Source organism: Canis aureus, chromosome 31 (genome assembly GCF_053574225.1).
Source record: "Canis aureus isolate CA01 chromosome 31, VMU_Caureus_v.1.0, whole genome shotgun sequence".
In the NCBI taxonomy this organism is placed as follows: domain Eukaryota; kingdom Metazoa; phylum Chordata; class Mammalia; order Carnivora; family Canidae; genus Canis; species Canis aureus.
Genome location: NC_135641.1, coordinates 41,225,736 through 41,240,870, shown reverse-complemented (window position 1 = coordinate 41,240,870; position 15,135 = coordinate 41,225,736). Strand labels below are relative to the sequence as shown.

General features: G+C 40.4%; 1 protein-coding gene across 1 annotated transcript in view; it reads right to left on the bottom strand.

Moving 5' to 3' along the window:
* FNDC3B (fibronectin type III domain containing 3B) overlaps nucleotides 1-15,135 on the bottom strand; it is a 338,585-nt gene that overhangs the window by 70,485 nt on the left and 252,965 nt on the right. The window contains exons 9-11 of the mRNA XM_077880348.1: nucleotides 14,515-14,574; nucleotides 5,881-6,019; nucleotides 2,454-2,507 (exon numbers count right to left, since the gene is read on the bottom strand). Coding sequence (XP_077736474.1) covers nucleotides 2,454-2,507; nucleotides 5,881-6,019; nucleotides 14,515-14,574 — 253 coding nt within the window. The remainder of the gene's footprint in view (nucleotides 1-2,453; nucleotides 2,508-5,880; nucleotides 6,020-14,514; nucleotides 14,575-15,135) is intronic.

Here is a 15,135-nt window from a genome sequence, read left to right as displayed (position 1 = left end):
AACATTACCTTCCCTAGGTCACGGATCCCTCACAGGACGGTGTACATAAAGTGTTGAGGCACTGAGGGTACGCTCCACAAATGCTGAAATATTTAATAAACGAACATGCCAAACAGCAGTGAAAAGGATCCTAAAACATACTGTGATCACAAGGGACAATCTTAAATAAGGAGTTTTGAGAGAGCATCGATGATGTAAACACACATGAGCTAATGGATAAACTGAGGACTGCATGGGGCAAGCTGCTCATATAAAAACTGGAACAGAACCCACAGCTCCTAATGGTGGTGTCCTTTCAAACATACTGTCCTCCCAGGGAGCTCACGGTACTGAAGGTCAGGGAGCAGTTACATAGACTTTGGGGTCCAGAAGTTTTTCGACGAGGTGAATATTAAGCCCCACGATACCAAAGGATTCCTACGTTAGCAAAATGCCCATAGCTGGGGAGAGTCCACTCACCTGGAGTCTTTGGTAAAGCTCAAGAGAGCCGACACCAGCGGAAGTTAGAAGGTGGGAGAGAAGATGAAGAGGAAGGGGAAGGCTGAAGAATTAAGATGGGAGCAAAGAAAGGATGGGAAGAGAGCAAGCAGGGAAAAGGCAGGAGAAGGCCCAAAATGAACCATTTAACATTGTGCGGTCACCAGCCTATAGTGGGTGCTACTGATTACACATGGTCATTAGACAAAGCTTCCCGTTTCATCCGAGGCTGTAGCTTATTCCCTCCACGCATCCTGCCAGGACACTTTCAATCCAAATTCAAAGGGAAGGAGGCCAACAACTGAGTCACCATTACCATTTCCTGTAGCACCTGGGTTTTCCTTGGAGGTTTCTCATTCAAATACTCAACTTCTCTGACCTTACTTAACTTACAAGGCCACAGGCCAAAAAACAAAAAACAAAAAACATAGGACACACACCACACACACATGCAGAGCTCAGAGAGGAGATCTGAAAGGAAAAATGCTTCCTCTCTGGTGGTAAACTCTATCTTGATATAAAACCTCAAGATATGAGAAAGGTCAGTGCCAGGCAGGTCAGTGCCACAAACCAACACATGCTTAAAAACATCTTCAGTCAACATTCACTTGTCCTTAGGAGGAAGAGGGTATAGTAAGATGGTGCCACGTGCTCACAGGGCAGCCAGGCTCCTCCTTTCCGACCTTCTGGATGGCCTATAGAAATCTCTTTCCACGAGGGCCAGAGGGGTGGGTTTGCTTTCCAGTCAAATCATCTTAAAATGAAACCCACCTAAATCTGTAAAATCTGCCGGTCAGGTGTAAGATGTCACCAATCTGCACGTAGGACCTAATCACAGGGATCCCCAGAACAATAGGTCGTTGTCTTTGGTAACTTGGAACTCCAGCTTTCAGATGCAACCCAGATGGGAAAACACGCTAACACAGAAAGTGATGAAGGGCCCCCCTTTTCACATCAAAATTTCACCCTGAGGGTTTTGTCCAATTTCATTTTACATTTGGTGAAAATATTTTTCTCCACACTCGACAAGTCACTTTTTGCCTAAGTCTGCATTCTGGATCTTTAAAATCTCCCTCGATTCAAGTCACAGAGACTAGTTAACTCCCATTTCCACATTCCAATCCCACATTTCCTTCTCTTGAAATCCTGCGTCTGTTTGCTCACTCACAGAAAGACTAGCGCAAGGGCAAGTGAATGAATAGAATTAACATCTATAGAAATAAAAAGCACAGTTCCCTTTTAGAAACGAAAGGCTTCTTTTTGCACCCAGTTATTTCCTGCCTGCGATTCTGTGGGTGGTGTTAGCAAGGCCAGAAAGGCACAAGGTCACCCATTCAGCAGAGAGGGCTCGAGAATAAGGCAGCTTCACCACAGATACCACGCTAGGGCCCCTGGTGACGGAAACAGCAGAGGGGGCGCCTGTTATAGGGCGGTCTAGTGGGCAGGGTGATCACACCCCCCCATGGTAGAGTGAGACCTCCGGGCAGGGCTCCAACCCCCCCACCCCCCACCCCCAGAGAACGCCCAACAGTGAACCACCAAAGTACATCCGTGGCTTCAACACGAAGAAACAAATTACACGCTGCCCAAGGCGTGTGCTTTACCTTATCAACGCCATCTATGCAGAATGGCCCTGAGCAGTCAAGATAACAAAGCACTCGATTCTTCATACAAATTGATGGCTGGCCAGGCTCTGGGGACTCCCCAAGAGGTCAGACCTTGTCTTTTCTTTCAGTAGCATTTCTTGCAAATAAGCCAAGTAAATACATTTAATGCCACTTAATACAATTCATTACACTACTTTAGTCTGTCTGCCTTTTCCACGGTCAATACCATAGGTTTCCATTTTTTTTTTCTACTTATGCTTTTTTTCTTCCCCATGTGTTTAGCATATCTTAAAGAATAAAATGGCATTTGTTCAGCAATTTTATTTTTGAAATGCTGTTTTAGATGGATGGATATGAAAATATGCTTACCTCATCCCATTCTAAAAGGTAGTTGGTGATTTTTGAACCATTATCAATTGGTGCCTAAAAATAGAAAAAAAATAAAGTAAGAAGAGATTAGAGAAAGCAGTTCACAGACAAAATTATGAGCTCTCAACTCGGCTCAAAGACAGTATCTATGCTAGCCCTGTGCTCTCCCCTCGGGCAGATAACCCTGGTGGCTCCAGTGTTTCCTTGGGAAACAGTATCCTACAAATGAATTTTAATATAATCCAACGATAGAGAAAGCCCCACTAATAATAAATCATGCCCCACAAAGACCCAAACCTCCTTTCCCCTCCACCTCGACCTTTACACCCTCATGGTGCCCTACTTCCTCGGGGAGAAGACTTTCAAGAGGTACTTTAAGAACAGAGGGAGGGAGAAAAAAGGCAGCTGAGAAATGTAGATGCTGCTTGGAGTCTGGTGGGTAAACCTGACCCAGCCAGGTTCAGGGTTAAGAGTATGTATTTTTTGTAACTTCCTCCATATTTTTTTTTTTTTTTAAGTGCTTAAGATTAAAAAGTCTTCTGTGCCTTTGAGATTTCCCTTAAAAAAAAAAAAAAATTCCCCCAGGAGATTACCAGGAGCAATTAGCCCTTCACATGTTAGCAAAAAGAAGTTTCATCATTTGCTTTCCTCTTAGAAGCACGCAGAGATCTATTTCACTGAGAAAACAGGCCTTGGACTACGGGAAGGGGAGTGGAGAAGACGGAGAAGAGTGCCTGGCAGGGTCAGCCCCGCCTCCTGGAAGGGGGCGCTGCCTTAGGGTCCCTCACTGTACGGGGGGCAGTAAGATGGAAGGAGGGAGGGGGCAGCTGGAAGGCGCAGACCAGGTCTCCCACCCCACAATGTGACAGCTGGGCCCCTCCCCAGGAAGCAGCAGGAGCCCCACACACTGCGCTGTCCTGGCCCCTGGCAAAGGCAGCCGGGGCAGCAGAGCTGCATCGAAAGCCCCGTCTGGCTGTTTGTCACGTAAGGTCCTTTGTCCGTCACTCAATATCACTGTTTAATTTTGTGTTCCAAGAATAAATGGGTGTGATAAGTAATTGGGAGAATAGAATATATAAAAATCACCTACTCAACTGCTGGGCGCCAGGGAAGCACCCGGGAAACAATAGCAGTTGTTTTATTTTTGTTAATAATAAATCATCATCAAGGGCCCAGTAAATACTAGTTACATTTGTGAAGAGACTCTTCTCCCTCCTTTCACCTTCTGGGTCATATCATCTCGGAGTGTCAAGCCCAGATTTCTGGGGAGTGCTCTATGTTCTACTGAACTGTAATTTCAGGCTTTTGTGGGCTCCCTTTGGTTTGGGAGACGGGGATACCCCTGAGGTTCTAAATAATAGACACAAAATTTTAGATGAGAACCCATTTCTGGAGTAAGAACTATGTTTATGGTGTTGATAAATTTCTCTAGAGAAACTGTTCTTTCAGTAGTTTCTTCTATGATATCCTGCCCCACCGCCAAGCTCTTAATTCCTTGAGGGTGGAAACCCTGGCTTTGGGATTTGTATTGCCCTCTCTCCTACTGCTGACTAACAAGGAGTTCGAAGATCTCGAGCTCTGTGTGTGTTTGTGGGTTCAAGGACAGGTGGGCAGTCGGAGCCCTGTCTTCCTGTCCTTGTGCCCCCAGCTGGAGCACTGTGATCATGAAATCCGTTCTAAAAGGACATTGAAATGCAAATGGAACCAAATCCAGAACTTTCAAATTTGTACATGACTTAATGGAACAAGAGTATGTTTCCGATTCACAATTCAATAAAGGGAGAAAGAAAATGTGAAATATTTTTCTCCTGATAAGCCAACTTTTCCCTTGAAGTCGCTGGTCTGCCTAAGACCTGAATTACACCCAGGTTTCAAGCACAGTATGTATCAGTGATTCCCAACTTTAGGTTTATAAGACCCCGGGGTCCCTCGGGTAATCTTAAGATTTCTTAGATTTTCCAAACAAAGTGAATTTTAATTCTTTCCTTTAGAAAAAAAAGATATGTTTATGTATGTATATGTGCAAATAGAGAACATGTTTTAAAATGGATGTGTATCTCCAAGGACTTAAACAATGATGACCAGTTGGGTGTTACAACTCTGAAAAGGTAGGGAATCACTGACCTGGATTATCCCTGGAAGCCAGGAAGGAAAATAAAATAGTTCAGATTCTAAGCCAGTCTAAGCTCTGCCTTTGCCAAGTAACACACTCCATGTTGGCCAGTGGCTATGAGAACGCAGCTGCCCACACGAGAGGGGTCTCCAGAAGCCCGTGCTTTATTGCTAACCACTGCTCTCAAGGGCTTCTATGGACGCCCGGGATAAATTCAACCTCCTGGACTAGGAACCAAAGAACAACATACAGCTTCACCAATACTAGATCTCCCTAACCATCTTATTATTTTTACACATTAGTGTATTCCCCAAACCCCACAAATCTTTATCTCTACCTCTAAAAATTTCACATCTTAAACTATATTTTAAAATATAAACATAGATGGGTGCCTGGGTGGCTCAGCGGTTGAGCATCTACCTTCAGCTCAGATCATGACCCCAGGGTCCTGGGATCGAGTCCCACTTCGGGCTCCCTGCTGGGTGGGGAGCCTGCTTCTCCCCCTCCCTCTGCCTGCCGCCACCCCCCTCCCCAACTTATGCTCTGTCAAATAAAAAAATCTTTTTATTTTTTTTAATTTTTAAAATCTTTAAAAAATATATAAACATAGAGAAATAATTATGATAGGTATTGATAACAAGATTCAACTCTTTTTGCGAACATACAAACTGTGACTGATAAGCTAATGATACAGCGTAAGGACTGCTCTTTGGCAAGAGTTATTTGTAGCCAGTAAATTGTATTTTATGAAAACTACTATATATTTTAGACTTCAAAAAATAATTAGTAACCCTAAGTGATCTAAGGCCTAATCAGTAAAAGTTAGTGAAGCCTTAATATAGTTTAGAACACTAAACATTCTAGGCAGTTTTAAATATTGAACATTTCAGAGTCGCCACTGAAAGAAGCCAAAGGAGCCAAAACCTGACTTATTCTAAATCTCTCTTTATAAAACCTTTTTATTGAAGTCTTCAAATGTTTGTTGAATAAGCAAAACCACTGTAAAGTGATGAAATTCAGGTATCAAGTATATATGTACTTAATACTATAAAGTATTGCTTATGAACCTAAAAGATTTACCTCTGCAGAGAGAGCTAAAACTTTTTGCACTTCTACCTATCACTTTGCCCAATTTTTATAGACATATAAAAGACATGCATACATACGTATCGACATATATTCAATATCACAACATTTTGTTTCACGTAGTTACTATGTAGAAAAATCAAACACTATCACCAGACTGGAGTAGTGCTAAATAAAAACGTTTCCAATGGCTAGACTTCAGACTGTTCCCGGCACTGAGCTACCCACCTTCCACTGCAAGGTTAGTGAACTTTTGCTCCTGTGTGCCAGCTTAGGTGGGAAGGGACACTCAGGTGCACAGCTGTGGGTGGTGAAGCTAACTGGCTCGGAGCAGGATCCCTTTACGGAATTGTACATGGCATATACCCTGAAAACAAACAGATAAAGACAGTCAGTGGCAGTGGCCCATCCTAGAAGACCAGAGTTTTTAGCTCAGGTTTACGCCAGGGCTTTCCAAGGAAGAGAATTTATGTAGCACACACCATGGTTCTTTTCTTCTTATCTACTGGTCTTGTCCTGACCTAACTACGGCCAGCACCTCCAGGAGATAATCACCCGAGCAGGGAATGTGCCTCTCCTTCCACTAAGTGTCAGAACTCTCAGCCCCCAATTAAGACAGGCAAGGTCTACTGACTGGAAAACAATAGGCTGAATGAGAAAATATCCTCAGGGTGCCCGACTCCTGACTCCCGGTTTTGGCTTAGGTTGAGCCCCATTGTCAGGCTCTGCACTCAGCTCAGAGTCGGCTGGAGTTTCTCTCTTCTTCTCCCTCTGCTCCTGCAGCCCTGTTTGCCTCTCTGAAATAAATAAATGCAAGCAAGCAAGCAAGCTTATCCCCAAACTGGTCTTCAAATATACATTCTAAAACCATTGAGCCGGGCAGCGCCGGTGGCGCAGCACTTTGGTGCTGCCTGCAGCCTGGGGTGTGATCCTGGAGACCCGGGATCGAGTCCCACATCGGGCTCCGTGCATGGAGCCTGCTTCTCCCCCTGCCTGTGTCTCTGCCTCTCTCTCTCTAGCTGTGTCTCTATGAATAAATAAATAAAATCTTTAAAAATAAATAAATAAATAAAACCATTGAGCCACTCTCCAGTTGACTTGGTGGGAAGGAGGATGAAAAATAGTTAAGGGTTGGCTGAGAAGAGACAAGAAGCAGTGAAAGGAGTCTACAAACTGGAGAGAGAAGTATAAACCCTGGGGTAGAATAGATAGCATCTTTAAACTTTTTCGAACATTGAAGATATTTAAGTAGGAATATAGATGTTTCACACCCAGAAACATGCTTGCTACTGCCAAGTGTGCCTCGAACTCAAGAAAAACAATGTTCAGGTACAGTTTATCCATGTGAACGTTTTAGTTTTGCACCTGGCGCCGAGATTAAAGATGTGTACTCTGCGCATTAAAATGCCTGGCTCAATGCTGAACATATGGGCCCGATTTCTCCAGAGGAGCTATGAAGGAAAAGCACGTAACACGCTATTATAAAACGATACTTCTTTCAAATAGCATAAAATAGGGTTATGTTGATTTTTATCTTCTTCCTTTCTGTTTCTCCATTTTTAAAAATATTGAGCATTTAAAAAAAAACAACAACTTGAAAACCTACTCTTTTAAAAAGACAACATAGAAACTTTTGCTGCCTAAACAAGATGTAAGGATGAAGCTAATCGGAGTTGGTAAATATATCAAGCCCTTAACTCTTGAGGTCCCGCTAAAAAGATAGAAGAAAACTCAGAATCAAGAGAACAAGTAAACTTCCCACATAGTTAGAGAGTTGCCTCAAGTGAACACAGTCACGGAAATCTAACTGCTATACTCCACGGCCTACTGTCCTTATTCTCTGAATACCCACAATCCATCTCCCCTCTCCCTACCCAACGAACATAAACAACAGCTAAAGATAACATTATGGAAAACAGGACCTAATTAGGATTTCTCCTCAAGGTCTGTCACAAGGGATTTACAGAGGTCGTGTACATTAAAAGTTCTAATGCCTATTTCTATCTTAAAGGGTAAGACACATATGTACTGGAAATTTGACTTGTTTGCCTTGTGGGAAGGCACAATGATGACATTTGGTCCAAACAAAGGATACTTATCAGGATGCTCTTCACCCAACCTGATGAAAATAAAAGTCCCTTTTTTGCATTCACTGTAAGTAGGAACAGGAGAATATAAAAGCAAATGGTTGACTTGGCAAAGATCATTTCTTTGTATCAGGACAGGCTCACTAGGAATAAGTTACTTAAAATGAATCACAGAACATTCCAGACATGGGCAGAATTTCTGCCTAAACTTTAATAGATTGGCTGGATTCTATAGCTGGTGGCTCATAGGTTACATCTGGCCCAAGATATGCATTGGGGAGAGGGAAGAAATACAGTGTTTTAAAATATCACAGCCATCCCTGCATGAATGGAAGGACATAGGCAATGGTCAGTACAGAAAAATATAAGCAGACATTATGTACTCCTAATGAAAGACAATGCCACGATCTATAAAACCCTTGCCAGAAAAAAACTGAACCTGTATCAGATTAAGCCTCTTTGCTACTATATAGAAAACACAAAGAGAACCTATTAAGTCAAACTATAGGGATGCAGTCAGCCTAATTCATAGTGTGGAAAAATCTACAGGACCAAAAAAAAAAAAAAAATTATTCCAAGAAATAAATTGCAAAAGGACAGGAAAGAAAGGGAGGGAAAACCTACAGATTAAAAGAAATTCATGAGATACCAGCCAAATAGAATATTCAGACCAAGTCTGAATTTCAATTACAACAATCTGAAGAAACAAAGCTTTCATTTTTAGGACAGTTGAAGAAATGGAAACAGTCCCTGAATTTTAAAGACATGAAGGAATGTATCCTTTTTGCTTATTTTGGATGGGCACGTGATGATGGTAATGTGGTGCGCAGATGAACTATTAGAATGTCTGGACTTCAACATAGCAGCGGGGGCAGGGAGGGTAGGTGGGTGCAGCAAGGAAATTAAGAGGTTGGGTGACGGGTCTATGAGAATCCATCAGTTACTGTCCACTTTTGACTGCATCTGAGATTTTCTGAAATAAAAAGTTAAAGATCAAGCCAATGCTTAAAGTTCTGGAGAGCTCTCATTTAGAAAAATGAATGTCAGGTCTCTCTTAACAATTAGAAGTTCTAGTGACAGCTGCATACCTTTAAGGCGGTAACCAGATAAAGATGAGAGCAATGAGGAGGTGTGGGTGCTGTCCAATTCAGTCCTCATCACTTCCTACTTCTCCTTAGCACTGAGATCGCTTCTCAGCTTCCCTTTACCTAGCTCTTCACTCACAGAGGTTCCTAGGAGGAATTTCACTGTTCAATCACTGGACCTTTGTTTACAAATTCAGACTATACTCAGGTAGACTGGGTCCTGCATGTTCACAAAACAAAAAACAAACAAACAAACAAAAAAACAGCACCAAAAATCTACATGGAAAACAGAGCAGGGGAAAAGAGGCAGGGACAGGGCCTACCAAAGGCTGCCTGACTGCAGTTTGTGATCTCGGGAGATCTGGACTCAGTCAAGTTCATTCTGGGTCTTTAAGAATCGATTCTTGGGAGTCACAAAACCCACATTTATCAGGCTAGAGAAACATGAGCGACAGAGGCTCCTAACAGCCAGGTTGGCAGGATGGCTACTGCTGGGATGAATGGAAGATCCTGGCGAAAGAATAAAAATTTGAGGTAGTTGAGGATGTACAGTTGTATGGGCCATAGAGGAGTTATTCTTCTTGTCTCACAATTCAAAGAATGTTAATAGTTTAAATCAGGAGTCAGCACTTTACACTTATAAAGTCTGTCCACAAAGGAAAAGAGATCCGTCTTATATGGTGATGATGGAAAATGCTGCATATGATAGGTATCTAGAAGTTGATATGGTATAAGTATCCCACGATTATATCTGTCCATTAACGGTGGCCAGTAAATAGCAACTAATTACTCTGTTTTTACCACTAGCTTTTACAGAAAAGTCTCCAGAAATGTACTTTATTTTCAAGAATGTTGCAATACTGTTTTTTCAAAGGATGGTGATGTTTTTTCTCTAAGTATCATCGTGTGATAGGAGGATCTGTGGAAGGGGATCAGGTTTTTAGGTTAAATAAATCAGGAGACACTTCAGTTCCTTCTGCATTTATCCCAGCAAAGAAGAATACATTTTTCTAATGATATGATTAATCTTGTGTTGGGTTTTCACATTTGTTTCAGTTTAAATATTGACTAAATGCTTATGAAACAGGTGCTCCAAGAATTTCAGAAATTTGCCTCCAACTTCCTCCAGCACATCTGTGACATAGTAGGAGCCAGTGTCTAGTCAGTAACACCTATTTCATAATTCTGTACCGAGACGGTCAACCATATTTTTGGAAATATTTCATCATGTAATTTTTCTGAGAAATGTTATTACGTGCTATCATTTCTGGGCAACTTCTCTGCCAAACTGCTAATGCCAATGACTGGAAAACTGCTTCAAAGTTTGTCATGCATTTGCAATCCATTCCATCACTCAAACTCCTGATTACTCCATCGCTGTTCTTGATTCCCACAATAAAATAGTTACTTCAAAGTTGTTTTAATTCTAGAACTACCAATTAGAACAGGAATATGGTATTTTTGTGTACTTATAAATAACTAGAGATAAATGAATATAAATGTTTATGTATATAAACTCATATTTAAGTCTTATAAAATAGTTACTCATGTATGACATATGTGCAGGATTTTTCTCATTTCTCCCTTTTCTTCAACATGTGATCACACACAATCTCTCTCTCCGTCTCTGTGTCTCTCTCTCATACACAGACAAGATTTTGTATTGGTGGCTTTATACAATCAGCAATACAATGCCCTATATGGAAGTGCTGAATAAATCCACTTTAGTAATTGCAAATTGAATCTTTTTAAACATTCAACCAACATTAAAATGCAAAAAGCAATTTGTGTTAGAACTTGGTAACAAATAAAAAAGTGATGACTTTAATAAGAATCTAACCCAAGACCCAATACCTAAGTTTCTCAAATCAATGTAATAGAGGAGTTATTACTGTCCTCAGTCACCAGAAGGAAAAAAAAAAAGATTGAATAGTTAGATGTGCAGAAAAGAAATACAAAAATTCATAGCAAAAAATGATCTTTAAAACCTAAAATATCTCAGTATACAATTTTCCATGTGGAATTTTGGCCTAACTGGCATGGTCAGTGCCAATCTAAACAGCCACAGATGCATGCACCTGTAGCACTGCCCTAAGGATGCCACTGGTCTCCTAGTCCAAGATTCCTAATCCCAGTGGGGTGATGGTAAGAGGTCATGAGCTATCTTGCCCAGAACTGATGCTAAGCACCAGACAGTCAATGACATAATCCATGATTGAGAGACTGCTACTTAAAAAAAAAAAAAGGTTTGTGTGTCTGATTGGTGACCGCAAGCAATGCTCACTAACGTGAGGGGGGGGGACATTGAAAATGAAAAAAAAGCACTGAATAAAGATATGGAACAATCAGAACGAAGGGGATGGAATCAGAGTAACAAGTCTAAGGCAACTAGAAATCTAAGAACAGAAGCCCTAGATGGGACTTTAGCATACGACTTGAGAAAGAAACCTTTCACTCTTTTGAAGAGTGATGAACGGAGGCTTCTGCAGGCCTTCATTCAAATGTGCAATATTAAGAACTGGAAGAAGAAGGTAGCCTGCTTGGAACTGCTGAAAGAAATATCTCGTTGTTTCCCCTCATTGGCTCTACAGACTTCCACCAGGGCAACGCGTTCTAAATTGGTAACACACAAATAAATAAAAATGGCAATGAACATAATTGCTTATTTCGTAGTCATGCAGTAATGGAATTCTTCTGCAGCTTCTATTATGGAAATTTAGTGAGAAAATTATTTCCACACAGTCTTTTGAGGCCTTAGAAATGACTGTTAAATTTAAAATTTTATTTGAGGCTACTGTGTTTGATACGAGCTTAACATTCCTGGAACTAAGACTCTGCAAATGTGCACTCAACTGCATCATAAAAAGAGATTTTCCTCCTTTTTTTCAGTGCCAAGTATGACATATCTTTATCCCAATAAAACAGTAAGTGATATGGTCTAGCCATACATAGGTTTTGAACCTATGTCATGAAGTCTTTTCTACCATCAGAGTATGGAAACACTGCCACGACTCTAGAAAAACAAACTAGAACAAAAACAACATTTATATACTTGCAGATTTAGAATCGGTTTGCATTTACACTTCATTTGTTCTCACACCATCTTCCTGAGGCTAGTATCATTATTATCCTCATTTTATAAGTGAGTAAACAAGGTCATTTAAGTTTAAATGGCCTGCCTAATAAGTACACGCCCTTACTAAGTGACTGAGCCATTAACCCCAAATTCCAAGCTCTGTCCACTACGTGCCACTCTGCCTCACCAAAGCAATTCAAGGCAGAGGAAGCTAAATCTAAGCAGGAGTTACAAGCATTTTGATTCTTCTCTAGCTTGAAAAATGAAAGGCTATATAAGGCAAGACAGTGAACAATCTACAGGAACTGTGGACCAGGCAAGGGAAAAATAAAATCTAGACTGTAGACATTTTTATTAAGAGAGAATTTTTTTTCAAATACAAAAATAGATTACGACCAAAGACAGGAAGAATTTTCTATGTGGCAAGCTGAAGAAAGGGACCAAATACCAGCCGGTGGTGCCTTAGGCTGTTGTGTGGTGTCACATAGGTGTCATTCTTGAGTGAGGTCCTCAATGTGTCAGGGAAAAGTCTGGATCCAAAGCCTCTAGAGAGTAACTACACTTCATGTTCCTATTCCTCTTGGGGCATCCATTGATTATTCCTTTTATCTGCCCAGAAGTTCAAGATGCTTATAAGACACGGCAGCAAAAAAGAACCAAGGAGCCAATGTTGTCAGAATTTACCCTTTGTAAGAAGAGTTAAAAAGAAATGAAGGGAACAACAGACAGAATGGCAAATACAGGGCAGACTCTTTATGACATTTAGGTTTCTTTAAAAAGACATTGTTAGCTCATGAATGAGCAGGAAATTAATAAAGTAAACCTTTATAAAGCAATAACAATAAACTGTTAAAAGATGGAGAGAAAAGGAAACATATGTTAACAATGACTCATGGAGAACGTTTACACGGCTCCCTATATGGTGGTACATTTTCTGGTTCGTTGTTAAGTCAACCGTTAGAAAGAATACAGTATTTCTATTATCCCAGTATCACAGATTACACCAATCTTTTTGTTTGTGCAGACTGTGAAAAGTTCAGTATGCTTGGGCTGAAGCTAACTGATTCAAAATCCAAATGTTTTGATTTAAACAGGAAGAGATAGTTGCAACAGAGTTCTTCTAAACAATAAAACAACCAGGCAGATAAGCACGTTGAGACTGAATATAAAACACCTTGCTCGTTTACATATTGTTTGAAACTTAGTTTGAAGCACTTATGCGGCTAATAAGGTTTTATAATCCGAACACATCCCTATTTCTCTACCTTTGTCTCAGAGAAAACTGTGGCCTCGATTCTTTGTAAGTATAGTTAAAACAGTCCATTCACAGCAAAACCAGACTAGAACTCATGCCTCCTCATAATCAATATATGCTCCTCCTATTAGGTTACGCTCCCTCCACGCCATCCCAAAGGAACCTCCGGAAAGGATAATAAAGAACGTGGGCTTGATATTGCAACTCAGTATCACATGATACTCACATCCATAGATGAAGAAGGACAGATGCTGCTGTTGTGTATTCTTTTTAGATAAAATTACAACTTCTGGTCGCTTATAAACTAAATAATTTTTTAAGTTAAAATTTACATTTTAAAAATGTCATAGACCACATTCGGAGACCTGTTTATTTGTAAATGGATACATGAATATATCTTTACATAATTAGATGAGCTCTGTAAAAGTTCATTATATTTACTTTCCTCGTCACAAGTCTATGGTTGGCTGGGTTTCTTCCTAAGATTAACTAGCTCTGCCTTTCATAGTAGTCACAGCAGAGATTCCAGAAAAATCAGAGTAGAGATTTCAGTCTACATATACGGATTTACTACAGACTACATAGATTATATGGATTTACTGTTTTGCCAAGTTGGGTTAATTCTTATCAGAGATAATCTGAAATTTGCACTGTTCGTCTCATTTTAAAGCCTAGTGTCTTTTAAGGTCCAAAGGTGTTCTTGCATTGTGGCAGGACTTATTCATTTGTGCTGAATAGAGTTTATGTGTATGGGTTATAACAAACTTATAACCCATTGTTAACATATGTTTCCTTTTCTCTCCATCTTTTAACAGTTTGTTGTTATAAAGTTTATTTTGTAACAGTTTTTTTTTTTTTTTTTTTGCAAACCTAATGGAAACTTTATTTACTCTTCTTCTTAAAGTAATCTAATTTAAAAACCAGAGGTTAAGTGAGAGGAAAGAACACAAAACCTTCCCCAGACAGACAGAGATACAGAAAGGAGGGGCGGGGCTTTGGGTCAGATCTTCTCCATCTTGGAAATGAGGGCATCACAGATACATTAATATCAGAAAAATCCTTTCTGTAAAAGAAACCATACAGTCCAGTAGATCTTAGAAGATGATATAAAAGTTATTTTAAAAATAATTTCTAAAATTCAGTTCACTGTATCACCTATTTCTCTTTTACCAGAAGCTGTTCTGTGTACTCCTCAGTCACTGTGCCCTCAAGCACAGAACAGTAAGGCATGGCCAAGCTCCGGTACTTCAACTTTTGGTTAGCAAGTGCCCTTAACCAAAAGCTTTTTAAAAGGAGCGCATGATTTATCTCAGCAATCCCAATTCTCCAACACAGGCCAGTGCTCATATCCTAACTTACCTCACATGATAATCAGTTGCTGGTCTGAGATCTTTCAGGTTACATTCTAATTCTTCTCCACTGCAAAGAAAAATCACTTATTAGTCAATGATACCAGTTACAACAGTGAAGACAGGTTTTGGATTTGGGTCTCACAGTCACGAAGAGCAACGATTCGAGAACTCTCATGTCCGATTCCACCACGAACCAGAAATAAACGTGCCTATTTGGTATATTACCCATTTGGACTACAAAATTAGGTTTCCTTTTAACAATGCCATCTTAGATCGGGAAAATGGCCAGATTAACTCAGTAATGAGGTTCCAAAAGGTCTTATCAGTTCCTTAAGCTAAGTACATGAAAACAAATAAATAAGCAAGGAAATTAAATAGAGATAAATGCAAGTGTAAAATAACTATACCAGCTGTCAACTGAAGGTAGCTCACACTCACCTTGGCAGGAACCCCACATGCTTCAACGTCTCAACTTCCTGGAAGAGACCTCAGTGTGCGTCCCTCACATCTCAATACTAACGGTTTTCAGATATAAACACATACAAATCAATAGCTCTCTTACATAAAACCACTTATATGATCAGATCTTGTAAACGAAACTCAACTTAATCATGAGCCAACGGCCAAC